Raw genomic sequence first — 21,162 nt, 5'->3', positions numbered from 1 at the left:
GTGAAAGAAATTGTTGTTGATGAGGTGGTTGATGAGAATGAAGACTATGAGATGATTCACATTGTGGAAGACTTCCTTTTACCGACAACTGTGTTGGGTTTTATGCCCTTATAAAACCATGTCGGACATGTAGCATGATTTCATATTATCAATAAAAGTAGTAGAAATCATTTAGTTTGACAACCGTGTTGCTTGCTTGTTTTATTACATGATTATTGAAATAATACAAACATTTATAAAATCCCGAACATATGGATAGTTACAATTATAGTGACTAGGTCACAGTGAATTATAGTTGTAATTATATGTTCAAAAGAACGAGTCCTAAGATTAGATCAGTGCATTAGATTTTCACTGATTAGGCAATCTACGATATGATCTACTTACACATTCAGGGTGTGATGTCTTGTCCAAGGCATCGACCAAGTAGATAAGATCGGATGTATTTAGTTACATCGGACTAGGACCGATATTGATTATTGATTGATAAATAAGTATCGTTGTTATCAAATCTAATCAATGTCACAACGTTGACCATATATTAAGCCGATCTTAATTCTGAGTGATAATATTCTGCTAATTATATTATTTAAATCTTTTGACTTGTTCGTTACCAGCTTACCCTACGGTCTAGCCCATACTTACATCTTGGAGATTTATTAGTGTAATTGAGTGGGAGTATTATTCATAGATACGAAATCTATAACTTCTGTATGAGAAGTGAAAAGATGATTTCCTTAATTGCTTTGTTCAAAAGGTTAAATGATTGAGATCTCATTTCTGTGATTAAGTTCACGGAAATATCATTTATAAGGAACTTAGTGGGAGTTAAGGATAAAATACTGATGAGGGGTAAAACGGTAATTTGCACCCAGCTCGTTAGTAAGTCATCGATAGAGGATTGACTGATTGTAATGGTTATAACAATGGATAACGTATTTATGGTTTTGAAAATACGTTCTATGAATTCAAGAGTTCAATTCCGAGTCTATAGTGGAGTCACGAGGAATTAATAAGGTAGTAAAATTATTCGTAAATAAATTCACGGTAACTTGTTGGAGCTTGATTTCATGGATCCATGGTCCCCGCATCACCTTTGAGTAAATCATCTAGAATGTCTCAATTAATTGATTTAATTATCAATTAGGATTTTTAAAGTTAACTAGGTCAATTTTGGAAAATTTACAGAGATATGAGATTTAGAGAATAAAAGAGAATATTTGGGTAAATTTATTAATATTGATAAATTGGTATCAATATAAATAAATAATATTAAATCAAGTTTCAAATTATAATTAGTTAATTTGAATAAGGATTTAATTAATTAATTAAAAAATAAATAAATAAAAGGTTTTGAATTTAGGCCCAGTTGGGATTTAAATTCAAAATAAAGAGATTGGGCCCAACTCCATTTATGGCAGCCCAAGGCTTTTATTTTTGTTTATTAATTTTAATTAATTTAAATTTAAATAAATCCCATTAAGTTGCCTATATAAGGAATATGATATCTAGGGTTTTTCATAAGGAAGCAAGTCAGTCTCAGTTGATTTGGGTAAGTGAAAACCTAGACACTCTAATCCTTTCTTAGCCACAATCTCTTCTTCTTTTCTAGATCTCTATCTCATGTGTTGAGAGCCAGCCCACACTAGTTCTAGATTGATCAAAGGCTTGGTGAGGAAGACTGTGTTGCTGATCTTGTTCAATCTCTTGATAATACTCTGCTACAGAATGGAATCAAGGGTTAGAGAGATTGAAGGATGGAGTTGTTCCAGTTCCGCTGCGTAATGTAAGTTTTTACTTTACTTTGTATCAATTTCATAGGAGCATGTTCTAGGAATTTGCATGTTTGTGTTGATAATATGTAAATTGCATGAAAATAAATAAAGATCCTGCAATTAGTTTTTCCTACAAACTGAGGAAGTAGAAAGTGATCACGGTGGGAGTCAGTATTATGACGAGTTATTTGAGGAGATTGAAGCGGAGTTGTATTCTGGATGTGATTGTATTTCATCCGTGAACTTTTTAGCAAAGTTATTGCATCTAAAAGTTAGAGGGAAGGTGCCTAACAACATATTTGATGAATTGTTAAAGTTGTTAAAGCCTTCATTTCCTAAGGAAAATAAAATCCTCGGATCGTACTACGAGGCGAAAAAGAGATTGAAAAATTAGGGTTGGGATACGAGTCCATTCATGTGTGTCAGTATGATTGATGCTTATTTTACAATGAGCATGCATCTAAAGACACATGCCCAGTATGCGGAAGTAGTAGATGGATTACTTCTGAAATGACGAAAGGAAAAAAAGTGCCACACAAGGTGATGCGTTACTTTCCTTTGACACATCGGTTGAAAAGATTATACAGTTCAAGGATTACAGCAAAACACATGATATGGCATCACGCCGGGAAATCAAAAGATGAAGGGGTGATGCGATACCCGGTGGACTGCTCTGCGTGGAAGGACTTTGATGCCAAGCATCCTGATTTTTCAATGGATCCCAGAAATGTTCGTCTGGGCTTAGCTGCTGATGGATTTAATACATTTGGCAACATGAACCTTGCATACAGCATGTGGCCTGTGGTGTTGGCAAACTATAATCTGCCACCTTGGTTGTGTATGAAAGACAATTATTTCATGTTGACCCTCCTTATTCCTAGGCCAAAATCACCAGGTAAGGACATTGATGTATTTCTGAGACCATTGGTGGATAAGTTGAAGGATCTGTGGGTTAACGGAGTTGATACAAGAGATAGTAGGACCAACAGGATGTTCAAGATGCGGGTAGCCCTTTTGTGGACAGTGAACGATTTTCCAGCTCGCATTAGTTTGTCTGGATGGAGTGGTCAGGGATACAAAGCTTGTCCTACGTGTAATGAAGACACAGTCCTACGTGTAATGAAGACACAACTTCCATCTGAGTGATCGGTAAGACATCTTATGTTGGTCACAGAAGATTCTTGCCAAGTACTCATCGAATGAGAAGAGACACCGAGTTCGATGGAGAAGTTAAGAGAAGACGTCCTCCGAGACGGTTTACTTGTGAGGATATACTAGAACAAGTTAATGCTCTTGCAGCGCAAGTTCCAAGAAAACATGTCCAGTTTGGGGGTGTGAAACGTAAAAGAGGTGTAGATGAAGGTAATTGGAGGAAAAAATATATCTTTTACGAGCTTGAGTATTGGTGTACAAGCAAATTAAAACACAATATAGATGTCATGCATGTTGAGAAGAATGTGTGTGATAGTCTCCTTGGCACCATCTTAGACAATGATAAATCTAAGGACACCACTAATGCTAGACATGATTTGAAAAAGATGGGTATGAGAGAATCATTGTGGATTTATGAAGATGAGAACGGGAAGTTGATGAAGCCGCACGCTCCTTATGTGTTAACTTTAGCGCAGAGGCAACAGTTTTGTCAGTTTATAAAAGGAGTTAGATTTCCATATGGATTTTGTTCAAATTTAAAGAAGAAAGTGTCCGAGAATGATACAAATATTCTTGGGTTGAAGTCACACGATTGTCATGTGATAATGCAACGATTACTTTCTCTCGGTGTTCAAAAGTTTCTTCCAAAATCTATATCGACCACTATTACAGAATTGTGCAATTTCTTCAGGCAAATATGTTCGAGGAATTTAAATGTCAAAGATATGGAGGAAGCACAAAATGATCTTATTCAAATATTGTGCAAGATGGAGTTGATTTTTCCTCCAGCTTTTTTTGACATAATGATTCATTCGGTATTACATTTGCCAAAAGAAGCTATATTGGGTGGCCCGGTATTTATGAGGTGGATGTATCATTTTGAAAGGTACATGACAAAATTGAAGAATTACGTGGGAAATAAAGCTCGCCCTGAAGGGTCGATCGCCGAAGGCTATGTTGCAGATGAGGCTTTGACCTTTTGTTCAATGTATTTCAAAGACATTGAAACAAGATTTAACCATCTTCATCGAAATAAGATGCAACTTATATCCCACGAAACCTTACAGTTTTCCATTCTCAATGTCGTCCACTCACAAAGGGAACTTTGAAACATCTCAATCATAACCTTCATGAAATAGCTGAGTGGTTCATATTTGAGAATTCTCCTGAAATTGAGCCTTATTTAGAGTAAGTTTATTTCCTTTTAAATTAGAACATGTGTGGTTATTATAAGTTTTTTGTTATCAAGAATCGTAACACTATTCTAATTAACAGCGAACACCTACAAGAGATTAGACAAAAATACCCAGATGGTGATTATGATCGTTTGCATAGGAAAAAATTTCGCTCATGGTTTCATAAGAAGGTGGCTTTGAACTTTGAACTTTCATTTTATTAATGATATATTTTGTGAATCTAATACCGTTTTATGTATTTAGATATATGACTTGCACAAGCTTGGGTCTTTGGAAAATGGTGAGCACCTGGGTCAGATCATTTGGCAACCTATTACCAAGTTGTATAGTCAATGGTGTTCGATTTATTGCACACGACCAAGATAAAAAGCGCACCACACTGAATAGTGGAGTGTCTATTGCCGGAATAGAAGGGATTAATTATTACGGCACGCTTGAAGAAGTAGTGACACTATCTTTAACTGGTGCATATTCAGTGGCATTATTTCAATGCAAATAGTTTAATACAAATCCAAGAAGGAAGAAAATAATCATTGAAAATAATATCAGCAATATAAACATCAATGGTGAATGGTACAAAGATGAGCCGTATATACTTGCTAGTCAAGCTAAGCAAGTTTTCTATCTCGATGATCTACTTAGAGGTCGTAATTGGAAAGTTGTAGAAGATGCGAATCATCGACAAATTTGGGACATTAAGGACAATTCTGATGAGGTTAATGATGTTATTGATGTTGTACATGAAACAAGTTCATCAAATTTTGTGTTGACTGTGGACCTCGGAGAGTTGATTATGCAATCTGATCAACCTGCTGCATATGTTGGGGCTGATGAAGAGGGTGACGACGAAGCTGATATGTCAGAACATGAGGAAGTTGCAGATTCAGGGGATGAATTGTTAGTTGAGCTTTGTGAAGATGAAAATGTGTCTCCGATTACTTATGGAAATGATAGCGATTACTCTGTTTAGTTTTTCTATTTGTATAACAGAACTATATATTGAAATATAATAAAGTTTTTTTTTGTAATTATTGTTAATATGAATTGAACGTGATATACTTCTAATTTAATTTAATGCTAATTACTAACTAATAAATTTTAAACTGAAGTATAATGTCAGCTGATAAAGCAACCTATCACGGTGGAGATGGTGGGGGTCGAGACTCGCCAGATCCTTCTAGGGTACCATCATCTTGCGAGTCAGGTTAAATATTTCATATCAAAATTACTTTTAGAAATTATATTGTTAGAGAAATATATCAACAATACTAATACTGGTTATTGTTAATAAATATTAAAGCCCCGCCGACGAGAAGAAAAGGTCGTGGCCTTGCTAGTAATAATGTTCTTAAAGAACGAATGAAAAAAGCTGGGAAACCATTGGATCTAGAGCTTGATCCTGTGACGAACAAAGTGGTTGGGCAGGAGGATCAAGCTTTTATTTGCATGTTGGGCACTCTAGTTACCATTTTGTGTCCTGGACATTACTTGGATTTTGCTAATTTACCTCAACAGTTTAAGGATCAAGTGTTTGATCGTATGAGGGTAAAAAAATTACAAATCTTGTACTTTTCATGATTTATTTTCATTATTTATAAAGTCATCTAATTTTATTTTCTTAATGCAGTATTACTATAATATAGACGGTCATCCACAACGTGAATCTGTTCTGGCAACTGTCTATAAGGAGATGGGTGAAAGATATCGCGAGAGAAAGAACAATAGACATAAACACTTCAAAAATCATTACGCTGGACCAGAAGATTGGGAGAATGTCCTCTCTAATCCACCTGATCATTGCACTAAGGAGACTTGGAAGAATATTTGTGAATTTTTTTTAGCGAATGATTTTTGGCTCGTTCCGCTAAAAATCAAGCAAATAAAAAACAAATGAAGTGTGTAACAACACAAGGAACAAAGTCGTTGGCAGCTAAGCGTCACGAATATGTAAGTGAAGATGTTAATTTAATTTTATAAAATAACACATTCTAAAACATTTTGTTTACATTTGTATAGGAGAACCCAGATGCGCATGTTGTTGATACTTGGAGAGATGCTCATATGAAAAAATCGACAAAATCTTTTGTCAATGAGATAGCTCAACAAGATTATTGTACGCCCTGATTTTCCAGTGGGCTGTTAGCGAGCTGAGATGTGGCCTAATTATGTCAGCCACGTGGATACCCCATGACCGGAGCTTCCGTCGTCAGGTCCTACCTCTTTAGCTCGAGGTAACCAAAAGGTTCGTCAAGATTACTCAAGGGCCGAGTAAGGACTATGAAGGCCGCAGGTCGAGAGGGCATCCAGCTCGGGATACGAACTGGAGTTGGAAGCTATGACCTTTTATAAAGTCAACCACGCAATGTAAACGTGCATATATCAGACATCACCTGTCTGATATATCCCTGAATTCTCGGACACGCAACATGAACGTGCGTATTCAGACACCCACGATTGGGTTGGGCCGTGCGGCCCAATATCCCCCTTACCTGTTGATTAGACCACACTTCGTTTGTCAGGGTTTATGAATTAATCATGAGTGTCACAGAAGTGACATGATGGGTAAGAAGGTCACGGGATGACCCCCCTTACCAACTTCCAGGTGCCCTCTCCTATAAATATGGAGACCCTCGGAGTTGCAAGGGGTTGGATTCTATTGTGTAATAAAATACCCTGTAAAGAATACCAGAAATATACCAATAATATTGGCTGGTGGAGTAGAATGATTTTAACCTTTGAACCACCTAAAAACGTAATTGTGTCATCAGTACATAAAAAGATCATTCATCTGTTTCGGTTCATTGTGAAGCACTAATCTCTTTCTCTTATTCTCTTAATTACCTGTTGGCGAAGAACTGCGTCAACAGTTATGTAAGTGAATAGTATTGTGTTTTTTGTTTATAATGTTTCTAATTTTTTTATAATGTTATCTTTATATAGGAAAAAAATGGTGGTAGAGGTTCAGAAGTCACAGCTTGAGAGGCAGAGTCAACAACAAACTGAGGGATCTCTTAATGTATCTGGCGTTGATTCCTCCCCGGTCGATCAATACAAGATACTAAGTAAAGTACTTGGAGAAAGATCTGACTACCAAAGAGGAGTGGGTTATAGGGCGAAAGGGAAGGCAAGAAAGACAACCTCCAGCTCTACAGATCAAAGTCAGTCCCAAGCAAATACTGCTGCTACGCCTAATGAAGATATGACTACTATAGCTTCGATGATGAAAGCAATGCATGAGACGATTCAGAAGGTGGTACCTGAGCAACCCAGTAATCTGTATGACCCACGGTTTGATAGTTTTCTGCAGAGGTATTTGCCACCACAATCTAAAGGTGGTTCGTCTTCTCAGAGTAACACCGCCCATCCTGACCTTCATACACCGCCACAGCAGCAGTACCAGCCTCCTCCACCGTATCTGCCACATGTGTCGTCGCAACAACCTCCTCAGTATCAAAACCAATACATTTTTGGACACTCTTCCCAGTCTCCTCCACTATATTTTAGCTTTACTGATTTTCAAGGAGGATCGATGCAGCATCCACTACCTAATGTTAGGTATGGGGAGGTTGGAGGTTCGTCGCAGCAGCCATATGTGAGATATGGTGAGTTTGGGGGCGGGTCGCAGCCACAGCCTTGAGATTAGTTTGGGGACCTCATGCTCGGACGATCTTCACAGCAGCCTTATATTCCTTCACCGCCACAGCCATAGTCGTCGCCCTCACCGCCACCGCCACCGTGCACACCAAAATGTTGAAGATGAGGATAATTTCAATATTAATCTTAATGATTTTATTTAGTTATTAGTTTATGTATTTTGATTAAATTAATACTGTATGTTTTTTTAATAACAATAGTGATATTAGCTAGTTTGATAAATATTAAAAATATTCACATTAATTATAATGTTAGTTATATTTAAATTAATTAAATGGTTATTTTGTTAAATTTTATAAAATAATTGAATTTAATAAATATTAATTTATTTTAAATTATTTTTAATTTATATTATAAAAACATTATTAGCGGCGGACTCCGCGGTTAATAATAATGCATCTGACACAGGTATTAGCGGCGGGATCCGTCGCTAATAATATGCTATCAGCGGCGAGTGTGTCAGTCCGCCGTTAATAATCATTAATAGTGACAACTAATTTGCGGCGGGTCACCGCCACTAATACGTATTAGCGGCAAATATAACACTTATTAGCGGCGGAGGACCCTGCCACTAATGGCCTCAATTCTTGTAGTGCTATAGCAAAAGTCATTTTCTAAGCCTTTATATTATTTTCTTCTCTCAGGATCTAGTAAAGAAATTTGAAAATCAGTTCAGTTTCTTGGTGATGCACTGCAACAAAAAGGATTCAAGGCTTAAAGAAAATGAAAAAAAAATTCGTTGGATATAATATAAGTGTTATTATCATTATGTCAGTGTAAATTCAATAATAGATGATTTACATCAAAATAATTAAGGATATAAAAATACCCGTACCATATATTAAATAAATAAAATTGACTATATTAATTAGCTTTATATCTCTATTTTTACTCTTGGCCGTTTCTTTTCAGAATAATTTTATATTATTAGCTGTAACTTTATATATTTATAAAATATATAGTTCGGTGGATAAATGATTATTAGAGATTCCCACCAAACCAGGTTTTAAGATGTGGATGTGGGGCATTGTACAATATTGTGCATATATATAAGGTATAGAGTATGCCATTAGCTTTTGAGACTAGAAGCTTAACTTTAATACATATATATTTAGGACCCATTACATCGATTTTTAAATGACTAATTAAACAAAATAAATAAATAAAAAACCTGCATATTATAAGGTGTCTCTTAGGTCTATTAATTCATATTGGTATATGTTTGAAATGAAAGTCGAGCCTAAAAGTGAATGTACAGTAATATATAGCATAGAAATTAATGAGACATCAAGTATTACATAATTGGTGTACGAGTAATTTTCAATATTTAATAGATAGGCATAACTCACAACATAATATTAGATTATAATACTTTAGAGGTGGGAAAAGGGGTGAAGACATGTGGTGGAGACAAAATGGACATTAAATTCAGGTCCAAAGTACGAAACCAAACCAAACCAAACCTCCAACCCTAACTATCATGTTTTCATAGCTATAGCTTTTGAGTACTTTTGGTTTCAACTGACAAAATAATTAATGGTATATCTGGGAATGTATGAGTATGATGCCCACTTTCGTCAAAAGCATTTATCGTAAGCCAAACCCCTCATTATGACGCTTTTAAAGTGTCTTTCTTCTTTGTTTTTCTATGCTTTGCTTTGCTTTGCTGCTAAAGTTGTCACTCTGCAAAAGGGTCCTCATTTTCAGATCAACCATTTTTCACAGAAAAATAAACTTCCCACGTATATACTTGACCAGTTCGTTTAGCCATGTAATTAATATTCTAAAATTTATATAAAAATGGCGTCTTTAGATCACCCTAGCTAGCATATAAAATTACCCTAGTACTCTGGCTAGCTAGCTAGCTGTTGCACTACAGGTGGATTTGGTGAATTATTTTTATATGCAATTAGTAAAAGTTATTCAAGTATATGTAGTATAGTACGTGCAATTTTTCTCTATTTGTGATATGGACGACGTGGTTTATCTTGTACAAATTTATAAACCACATTTTCACATTGTAATACTAATACATGTATGGAGAATACAAGTATATATGGTCCTTGTGTGCTAACCACGTATGATTACGTAACCTTCCAAATTTGTGCCAGCATAATATATTGTGTTCCCAGAATATACAAAGCTAGCTACCTCCTAACCCTTTCTGTATCAAGAATTCATTTGTTGCACTGCTCACATATATGGTACAAACAATATTGGTTCTTCTAAAGAAATGTAGTATATATAAAAAGAGAGTAAAACTGGTGTGGTCAAGATGTTTTATTAAGAGGATATCAGTTAGATTAAGCGGAATATATATTTATTTATATATTATTAGATAGCAATGCTTTTAAAACTCTTTATATATAAGTAACATTGTATATTTCTCTTTTTTGAGAGGGGAAAACAACTTTGAGCTAGCATAGATATCTAAGATGAAGATCAATAGAGATCATAAATTCATAATTGTGAAGCAGAAGAGAGCTACCACATCCACAATTAATAAATAGACCCCAGAACATGCATATATATATATATATGTATGCACTGCCTCTCATATAATTATGTTCCAAAGACTACTCGTTATACTTGCATTAATTTGCATGCAAAATATAAATTAACATATATATATGCCATCAATCATCATCATAAATTCTGTCTACGAAAATGCAAAGTACACAATCGAGAGTATAATCAGCAAGATTATAAATATATATCGCCTCTTGAAGCTAGCATATGTATACGTATATATACACATATATATAAGAGAAACAGGAGTGAAATCATAATTTTTTTTATATATATTAACTCTATTATTATAAGCGAAAAACTAGCAACCTAGATTGAAAAGATAAATGATATGATATAGATGTCTTTCTCCATGGGTTAATTATGAGGAGCTTTTATATATTTATATGAAAATATACTTCCGTCCTCGACTAATAATTATAGATGTATATAGATTAAATATATGATGTCATTCATAGACTTTGCTATCCGATTATAGATACATAGTAGTATTGAATCGTTGGATAATATGGATTACTGTGGTAAACCAATATTGCTATGAAAAATGGGTCTGGTGAAGTTTGACAAACAACAAATTAAAGTACTATCAGATAAAAAAAAACAAATTAAAGTACTATAGAAACCCTAGCTATTAATTATATGAATATTCTTATTTACTTTTTGTTAAACAAAGAGAGTCCCCCATCAATAATTCTAAAAACAAGGAACTATATAAAAAAACTATACAGATCAAAAGCATAATAATAATTAACTAAGGCAATATGTTTCTACGCATCAAACAAATAAACAAAAGGGCCAACAAACCTTGATATTAATAAGTTTTTGTAAACATTACATTTATATCGTTATTTTACATATAATAATAAAGAAAAACAAAAAACCCAGAATTCCCATAATAGAAGTACCCGCATGGCATGTCCAAAACGGGACATAAAATTTAACCAAAATACAACATCATCAAAAGTTGCTAATCAATAATTAAAATTTGATAGTACTAATTAGCAATACTCTAAAAAGAGAAGAGAAGAACTTTTTAGAGAAAAACAAGAAGAAGAAGAAGACAGTACTTGATAATTATGAGAGGTTGATTTGGTGGTAGCAAATCATCGGACCGAGATGCTTGATTCCCCAAACAAAAGTAGACCTTGGAATATTATTCAAACAAAGTCTGATCTTCTGTAGTGGTAGTAACAAAGTAGCTAAAGTAGTACAAGTATATATACTATATACAAGTACTCCTCATATTTGGCTTTGCTAGAGTATATAAGATCGAAGAAGAAATAAGGTAGCTGGGCCGATCGATTTGGCTAGCTGCAGCTGGAATAGTGGTACTTGTTTCTGGCTTGAGCGATAGATCGAGGCATGATGATGATGAAGAAGTTCATCATGAATATTGGTATTTGTATTTGTTTTTATCTTTTTCTTTGGGTAATTGGAAATGGTTGTTGGTGTAATGATGAGGGTTTGAAGTGGTGATGAAGGTGAAAGAAGATGATGAAGTAGTGGGAGTGGGAGCAATGATGGCGATAGAGAAGGAAGCCAAGTCGACATGATGATTGCTTTTTTGGTTTCTGGCGTTGAATCTAAGGCTGCTAGCTGCTGGCCAAGGCTGGTGATCATCATCATGAGATATCTCACTCACTCCCTCACTCCCTCATTTACTTACACAACTATCTATAGAAAACCTAATAAGCTAAGCTGTACCTAGCTAGGTTTTATTTTACTCTTTTGCTCCTTCTCTCTGACACATATGCTATAGAGAGAAAGAAAGAAGGAGAGTTTATGTGTGTGTTATGATGATTTCATGAAACCAAGATGACTTATTTTCGATCATTATTATTTAATTAATTAATTAGTCAAAATTATTTTTATTACCTGCTACATACCACCACACACATGTACACCCACCTACATATCAAAGCGCGTGTCTTACAACGTCATAAACCTAACTCTATTTATTATTGCCCGTATTTAACATTATTATTATTATTATTATTATTATTATTATTATTTGGGTAGTTATTTTATTGCATCTACATGTCTCATTTATTTGTGTGTGAGTGAGTGTATATTGCTCAATTATTATTTTCAATTACTATTTTTTTTTGTTTGGTCTTTATCATATCAAAATGAAACATAGATTTTTCAAAAAAAACAAAAAATGAAACATAGATAATTTTGATAGTGATGAGATTATAATAAAATTCTTAAGATGTCCTTTTATTTAAAGTATATCAATTTATTATTTAAAATAAATTAAATACAGCAAAAATAACAAAATGCGCATCTAAAATATATATAAAATAAATTATAGTTAAAAATTCAAATATAATTATAAATACATAAAATTATTTAGTTATAATTCAATTAAAAGGTATAATATATAAGATTTTCTATTAAAAAAAATATATTAGAATTAGGTCATAAGTTATTTCTATTCGATATGATAATCTTTGTAAAAAAAAATTAGAAGCGCAAAGTATACTTAATCTTTGATCTATTGATGTTTTCTTAAAAATCTTGTTGAGCCTCCTTTGGACTCCATAATTATCCCTCCCCTGTTTTTAATCATTTATCTCCTTACAAATTTGCCGATGAACATGAAAATTAACTTACCATATATAGTCAAATTATCTTCCATATCTCTATTTTAAATATCAGACTGTATGAAATAAAAATACATGAACACATGCATATATATATATATAGGTATTATTTTAAGAAGAATAAAAGAAAAGAAAAGTATGCATATATGCATGAGGAAACTGTTAATAAAATAATTGATTTTTATTTAAATAGTATTGTTGCAGTAATATTAAGTAAGCAATTTGGTTGCTATAGTTTTGGACAAAACATATGCATATAAAATTGGGAAAAAGAAGACATTTAAAGAAGACAAACTAAATACAGGGTATGTTCCCCCAACATATCGAGTACTTTTCAATATTATGAACCAACCAAATATATGTATGTGAGAAATATGTGCAGCTTAATTTGTTACCAAACAGCAACTAGGCAGAATTGTATTCGACTTGTCCACGTCCTTCTTCAGTAAATAAAGTTAAAAACGAAAATCACTATACTACTTGGTCTCCATTACTCATCCCCAACATATATATATACAAATATATATACTTTACTTGTTTCTCTCATATAATATATACTCCATAATTAATGGAAAGTGTTCATCCAATTTTTCGTTTCTTTCTTTCAAAAACCCTAATAATAATAATAATAATAACAATAAATGGACCACTCAGAAAACGCACCCGATGCAATGCACGACTACTGCTATGAAAAATTGCTATCAAACTGATGAATTTGGAAGAAAATCTGTGGACTCACTGCATATTCCCATATCATTAAATTAATGGGTGTTTGGGTACAGAACTATACTTATGTTGTCTCCCCTTTCCCAACGGACCACCATCCAAGAAAAATAAAATAAAAAACTTCATTTCATAAATATCACTCTTATTGGTATTAGTACCTTTCATTTATTAGCTAGGTTTGACTACATATATTTGCTGCTTGCACTGCACCTATAAATATATACATACACACAAAAATTTCCCATGTGTAGTGTTCACTGTTCAGAGCTGCTTCTTTTCAATTTTTTTAACATCATTTGAACTTATTTTCATTTTTTTTTTAAATTTATTATATATTTTCTATCAAGAGGAGTGAGTATAGTAATGGTCTCTCTCTCGTATAGTCTGATGGCGACAGATATTTATTTTTTATTAACCTAAGAAGTAATTATGCTACTTTAGTTTGAACTGTGATATGTATTAAATTCAAACATTTCTTGATCGAAATACTCATATGGTAAAAAAAAAAAAAGGCAAGAGTTTGAGAGTGGAATTATTGCAACTATTAGTGACGTCCAACACGAGGATATGAATTTAAATGCATGATTTTAGCCGTGTACATAAGCAATACATAAAATCCAAATCCATGAATAATTCTGCTCCACAAAGTATATTATTAATGAGTTGGATTTTGTTTAAATTTAGCTTTAATAATTAATAAAACTATTATGAGCCGTAGGAATAAAATCCAACCCCAATAATTGAAAATAACAGTATTATGATGTTTTGGAATCTCAACTATTTAAGAGTGGGAGTTAATGGTCCCTGCAAACCACACTATATTAGTCACGCCAAAAACTTGCTCATTACAATATTGATGAAATTTGTGGCCCATGGTATGATTTTGAAAAGGCTGGCGGTTGGAGCTCCTTCCTTCCTTCCTACTCCTGTCCTGCATATGTGAAAACGAAAAGAAGTAACTTTTTGGTGACCGTGCTAGTAGAAAAAAAGGATCACTTTACCTTGGCCTCAAATAAGGGTCCATGGCTGCTTTCTAGCTAACTCACAACAAACCTAACCTTATCTCTTACTTTTGGGACTTTCTTCTCTTCTCTTACTTGACAAAAATTCAAAAGGCCATTGATGCATTTGTTGACTAAACTTTCCAATATTTTTAAAGTTATTCTATTCTTGTATTTTATATATTTTTTTTCCTTTCCCAAAATTCCAATCTCTAAATTTGTGTTAATGATAATGATAGATGATATACTAGTTATTAAACATTCTCTTATGTGTAAATTCCTCGATTTATGTTTCTGACTTGGAGTTTCTTACACTTTTTGATTCATTCTCTCTTGTCGTGAAGCCTGCAAACTCTTTTGTTTTTTTATTCATTTTACTTTAAATAAATGCATCAGCTTTGATAAGAAACAGGCTATGACAGAATTGGTAATAAAACTGATGAAGACGTGGCAAAGACGATGGCCCGGACCAGAAGAATGCAAAAGCTCAATTCCCCATGTTACGAAAAGTTCAATGTGAGACAGAACAGCATTCGTTTTCCCATCTCCCATTATTGCTAATCTGCTTCGGCCAGCAAATCTTCAATTACAATGTCCTAGAAAGAAGAATAAAAAAGAACACATAAAAATCGACTCTACGAAGGGAAGTTTTATTGGGTGTACGGTATAATTATGTTAAATTCCATGTAATTTGATGGACTAGAAACATTAATTAGTAAGCCCTAGAAAAAATATTTGTTTTATTTTTCCCTTTTTGTGCTTACCCCATTCAAATATAGTTCCAAGCAAGGTATCAAAAAATACCACGTCAGATATGTACAACTTATGCATAACATAACTTTTCTCATCCCATCGGCAACATTTAACTAATTATTAGTCTAAATACTTGTATTTACTGATACGAATATGAACATTGTAGATAACCACTTTTTCTCTCTCCTTTTACTTTTGCAGATAGTAGGAGGGTTATATAAGGTCGTTTAGTACTGTCTGTCCCAAACGCAAGCCTTTACCTCTTCTCCAAGTCAAGGATTGGTTTGTACTTTGTAAAATAACTCCCAAATATCAACCAGCTATAAACAGTAGGCGGACATTTTAGAAGGTTCACCTCACTGTTTAAGTTCCTCACACTGTACCTGTTCCTGCAGGTGGTACCAAAAGGAGTAAGAGAACAGTATGTCATGCAGAAATTTGTGCTTCAACGACGTAAATGGGCATGTCGTTGGAAGAAGTAGCGACATCATTGGTTTGGAACCAAACCTATTTACTTCTGTTAAAATGCTATGGAGATGATGCGTCTTCCTTGTTTTGAGACTCAAACCCACATTCAGTTTTGATTGCTGCCAAGAGTTCAGGAGACACGCCAGGCTGAGTCCCAAGTTTTCTCCTTGCATTTGCATCGCTCCTGTTCTTACCAGATTGATCGAAACTGCCCCCTGCACCCCAACCTCGGTAAAGTATGATTTTGCTAGGCTCCTGAGAAACTAGAACCGCGCCAGTTGCTTGCTGCAACTCAAGGGGAAAAAAAAAAGTAACCAAAATTCCCAATCTTGTTAGTCTATTTTTTTGGGATGAGTTCTACTCATGAGTCATTAGCAACAGAAAAATTAGTTCCTTTTAGGAAAATATGATCACAAGGAATAAGAGTTCTGACCTCAAGCATGATAATGACTTCCTGTACAGACGTCCCTTTTGCTCTGCCTTTCACATTAACTATAGCAAGAGGATGCTTTTGAAAGTGGGCCTTGATTGTTTTAACAACGCCTGTTACAATGTTGCTCTTCCCTAATAAAAATATCGATATGTGATGTGCTCACATAAGTCAACACTCGTATGAATCAACAGAAAATTTGTAACAAGAAAGAGGGATTATCAAGTGCTGAGCAGAAAACCAATATAACTGAGCTAGAGCTTTTTACCTACAGCAATTACAGGGCGTTTTTTCATCTTAAGGGCTTGCTTCCGGAGAAGAAGCCTCTCTCTGTTGGAAAGTTGTACAGTTGTAGACGGCATCTCAGTCAATCCATTTTCTATCTTAATTGGAACTGATGGTTCCAGTTCATTTTTGTCTGTAAATGACTCTAGTGCTTTGTTATCAGAACTACCATGCTGGGCATCGTCAGCAGGAGTATCGCTCATTCCCTTGGACTGAAATCCACATAAAATGTATTGTAACTCAGGAAATCAAAGACATCAATTTAAACAAACATAAAACTCCTAACTATCACTACAAGTTAATCAGATGTGAAGACAAAACCATAACTTAAAACAGGTTTTATCCTTGAAATAACTTGTACTAGGGTGTTTTAATCAAGTGTTATAAATTATTTTTTATTTTTTTCCTGATTCAAAATTTCCAATTACATCCCACCCATAATTAATGAAGATATCAATCAATAGACTGTTGATTGGAGAATTGTGCCACCCAACATGAAGAATTGTGCCACATCATTACATTGTATAAAGAAAAATCCCTATAGCTAAAGTATTATCTCTTACCGCAACAATCTCTTCCACGTAAGTTGTTGGAAAAGAGAGAAAACCATGTTGGACTTCAGCATCAAACCTCAAACCTTCAACTGATTCTGTCTCATTCACCTTATCTCCAACCTAAATTATATCAGTCATAAATTTATTCCAAAAAAAAACATTAACTGGTTCAAACAAGCACAAGTCAACATAAAGATGAGTGCCTCACCACGTTACTTAGATCTGAATCACCAGCTGACTGTATTTTATTCACATCATTTTCTTTAACCTGAATTTAGAAAGTTATGCACAGAAGATTCTTAAGCAAAAAGGGAGAAAATATCTAAAACAGCAAGCAGAAAAAGAAAACAAGTGATAGAACTCACCAATTTAAGCCTTAAGTCATCCATATGTTTACTAATTCTTAACAGTAAAATGAATTATGCATCTCTCTTACCGCAACAATCTCTTCCCTAGAAGTTGTGGGAAGAGAGATAGAGCCATGCTTCACTTCAGCATCAACCATCAAACTTTCAGCTGATTCTATCTCATTCACCTTATCTTGAACCTAAAATATATCATAACGTTAAGTTTATTCCAACCAGAAACATTAACTGGTTCAAAGTTCAAACAGGCATAAATCAGAAAAAAGATGAGCGCCTCACCATATTACTTGAATTTGATTCAACAATTGACTGCTTGTCATTGGCTTCCTTCTCTTTAACCTGGGTTTTAAAAGTTATGCACAGAAGGTACTAAACAAAAAGGGAGGCAAATCTAAAACGAATAGCAGAAAAAGGAAAGAAAGTGAAGAACTCACCATTCTAAGCTTTAAGTCATCTATATGTTTATTGATTCTCAAAACATGGAGTTTCAGTGACTGCATGATCAAATCAGGAAAAAACAACAAAAATGTTAAGCAGATATCTTGAAAGACTACTGAGAACTATAGCAGGTATCTATTTTCAAACAAGCTCACAAAATGTGTTAATTTACCTCACGACGCTGTGCCTCAAAAGAGCGTTTCATTGCTGTTTTCTTATTCATAAGTGTCTTAGGCCTCAAAGTAGCAGGCCGCTCATAATTTTTTCCACGATACACAATGATTGCATAGCCTTTACTCACCCTTTCCACTGATACTAGTATCCCACCGCTTTCTGCCTCTAAGGTCCGTGCTACTTGGTGAACAGCTTCCAAGCTTTTCTCATTAGTTATAACCTTCACTAGTTCCCTATACTTCCAATGAAGATGCATGTTTTCAATTGTTCCATCAAAAACACCCCGTCTACCTGAGTATATGTGAAAAATGATTATTGGACCCACTGTGGAAAGCCAGCAATATAATAAAGGTTTGACGTTCTGTTGAATTAACTGAAGAATTGTAAAATGAAAAAATGCTCTCAATTGAAAAAATTTCCACTACATCACATTAACTCACCCATTAGTAGGAAGGCATTCATTCTCAAACCAATCTTCCTCAGCATATATCTTTCCTCTTCAGTTATACCCTCTTTATCTGTTTCAGGAGCTTGGCGCATCTCTGCCTTCTCCAACTCAGCTAGAAGTTGCTCTGCTTTAGCTTTCTTTTCCAAGGCCTGTTCAAGAGATTAATCCATATGTAACACAAAAGAGAGTTGCGCAAATAATTAATCAAGTGTAATACCCCAAAGACCATACCACAGACAAATTAAGACTAGTTTTTCTAACAGAAGCCTCAGTAAACGTTAGCTGTCTCTGTTCACGAATCTCACTATGTTCGTTTGGACCACTTGGTGTGGTCTCAAGTTCATCCTGCGCCACTTTAATTGATGTGGTGTGCTCTGTGCTCAGTTTCTTTCCCTGCATTACATATTTCCTCCTTTCTTCTATTGCAGAAGAAACTGCAGGTGGTAGAAAATCTTTCCCTCTATATAACACTATAAATTCTCTATCCCGGGCAATAAGAGTTCCTCCAGTCAAACTCTGCAATAAAAATTATTTCACATAAGTTAGCATATCATCTCCATTTCAATAAGATTCTTCCTAGTGCAAGTGCAACTAAGATTAACAAATGAAACGGATAGTTAATTTTATTTCTAATACTACTCCTATTTTTCTTGTTTCCCCAAGATAAGCTAGTTTGATAACAATGAGGTGCTGCAACTCAAAGCAAAATAAAAACTAACTATTTTTAACTAGTGGTCACCTTTAACTCTTCTGCCATCAGTTCACTATTAGTGTTCTGCACCCCTCTTTTAACAGCAATCTTAGCAACTTCACATTTTTCCCAAAGCTTGACAATAGAAGCTGCCAATCCCTGATGTTTCCTATTTCTGCCTGCAAAAACGTGGAAATAACTATATAGATGTTGATGATATCAACAAAAGCTATGAAATTAGAATCTAACTCACCCAATGCAAAATGGCATGGTAATGGCCGAGCAAGTCTCCGCAATGTGGTCATTTCATCATCTGTGAGTTTAGGCTGCACACCATAAGGAAGAAGCCGAAAAGGTCTCCTGTATCCAGGAACAACAGCAGGAAGAAGATCAGCATCTATAGGCTGAGGATCATAACCCCACCAATCGGAAAAACGTGGACCCAATCCATCTAGCATGCGGTCAGCTTCTTCTGCAATTTGTACTTCTCCTGGCAGCTGAAATCGCACCCTATTTCGTAAGCCAACACCTTGGATCAAAGCAGGTTTAGCCATTTTATTCGAGGGAAGTGAAGCATCAACTTTTACTCCATCCATACTAGAAGTATGAGTCTCATTCTGTTCATCATCGTCACTTAGTGAATCAGCTAATGCGCCAGGAGAGGCCTCTTCAGTTGAAATTACTCCATCCACGCTAGAAGTACTGGGCTCATTCGGTTCATTATCTTCACTAAGTGGATCTGTTAATGTACCATGAGAGGTCTCCTCACTCGAAATTGTATTGCTAAGAAAGTAGGGATACTTATAATTCTTCCCTCTATATAATACTATCTTACTTCCAGACCTCCAAACGACCAAACCTCCAGTTTTTTTCTGAAACATCAGCACCAAACTAAAATGATTGAAGCTATACTATTCTAAATTCTCAATTGAAATATGAGTACTGATACGTAAAGTTCACCAAATAAAAATGCAGTTGAATTACAAAAACTGCAAACTTGAACCCCCAAAATAACAAAATCCTTCTCGGCTGCGAAATTCTACTTCATATTAAGGCATTGAAAATCATAATTCCAAATTAAAAAAAAAAATGGGGGACTAACCTCCAATAACTCATGCGTCCTCTTCATGTTCATCCTGCAAAGATCCTCACAAAAGATTTTGACGACCTCCGATCGTCTCCACCGCTCGTGAATCCCATTCACAATTCCTTCCGTAATCCCAGCCTTCCCTACCTTGAGCTTCTTTTTCAACTCAATCCCTAATGTGGTCAACCTCCTCAGCTCCGCCCTAGTCAAGGTTAGCTCCGCTAGCGTCGGAACCCTGGACTCCCTCGTCTTCTTCGTCGACCCATCGTTCTTCTTCTCCTGCTTCTGCTGCCTCACTTGGCCCCTGAGTTCATGAAACCTCTTAATGCCCGTACTCGTGCCCGGCTCCGGAACCGGATTGTGCGGCGTGCTCCAGCTGGTGTCGATGGTGTGACCGACACGGTGATTGACCAACCGGTTCGGCAACGGTAAGAAAATTTCACCGGGGGTTGATTTGGTGGCGGGTTCGGGTTCCTGAGACGGGGTTTCTTCTGTGAAGCCGAGACCTCGGAGCTTCTCGGCGATTCTCTGGATGGCGGACTTGGGGAGTATTGTTTGGGTGTCGGAGTTGGAATTGGAGCTCCGGATAATGAACTTGTGTGAGGTCCGGCAGCGGGCAGTGAGAAGCGGCGGTGAGGAGAAGGAGAAGAAGAGTGGAAATGGGTGGTGAGTTGGGGGTTTTGGCGGGAGAGTTGGGGTGAGTAGTTGAGTTAGAGGGGCCGACATTTTTCAGTACGTCATGGAATTTGGGATTCAAAAGATAAGGAGGGAGGAAGGGACTCCTACAACAAAGTACAAACATACCACACTCGCAAAGATGAAGCTAGTTC

The 21,162-nt window shown here is 35.3% G+C and overlaps 1 protein-coding gene across 4 annotated transcripts; it reads right to left on the bottom strand.

The window, feature by feature from the left end:
* Positions 1-14,262: 14,262 nt before the first annotated feature.
* On the bottom strand, positions 14,263-21,162 carry LOC133818091 (CRM-domain containing factor CFM2, chloroplastic). Of its 4 annotated transcripts, none has more exons than XR_009885792.1 (17): positions 20,348-21,161; positions 19,499-20,117; positions 19,294-19,424; positions 18,786-19,070; positions 18,547-18,703; positions 18,105-18,397; positions 17,929-17,988; positions 17,774-17,833; positions 17,566-17,676; positions 17,338-17,397; positions 17,139-17,249; positions 16,559-16,787; positions 16,294-16,424; positions 15,900-16,145; positions 15,653-15,781; positions 14,953-15,235; positions 14,263-14,569 (listed from the first exon to the last, which is right to left on the bottom strand). XR_009885792.1 is itself a non-coding variant. In XM_062250789.1 (15 exons), exons 1-14 carry the CDS (start codon positions 21,056-21,058, stop codon positions 15,921-15,923), a joined length of 3,183 nt encoding a protein of 1,060 aa, XP_062106773.1. In that variant the 5' UTR covers positions 21,059-21,161; the 3' UTR covers positions 15,271-15,781; positions 15,900-15,920. The 4 variants fall into 4 exon arrangements, 1 of the variants encoding a protein (XP_062106773.1); XR_009885793.1 differs by having other exon boundaries at positions 15,110-15,235; XM_062250789.1 differs by lacking the exons at positions 14,263-14,569; positions 14,953-15,235 and having other exon boundaries at positions 15,271-15,781.

Source organism: Humulus lupulus, chromosome 2, assembly GCF_963169125.1.
Source record: "Humulus lupulus chromosome 2, drHumLupu1.1, whole genome shotgun sequence".
Taxonomy (NCBI): Eukaryota; Viridiplantae; Streptophyta; class Magnoliopsida; order Rosales; family Cannabaceae; genus Humulus; species Humulus lupulus.
Note: the sequence above shows the minus strand (reverse complement) of the source record. Positions and strands in the feature narration are given on the sequence as shown.

Coding starts and splice junctions, on each gene's coding strand:
- LOC133818091 (XM_062250789.1), bottom strand. CDS start 21,058: ATGTCGGCCCCTCTAACTCAACTACTCACCCCAACTCTCCCGCCAAAA. Junction 19,425..19,498: donor ACCATGCCATTTTGCATTGG/GTGAGTTAGATT, acceptor ACGTTTTTGCAG/GCAGAAATAGGAAACATCAG. Junction 17,677..17,773: donor AATCAAATTCAAGTAATATG/GTGAGGCGCTCA, acceptor GATATATTTTAG/GTTCAAGATAAGGTGAATGA.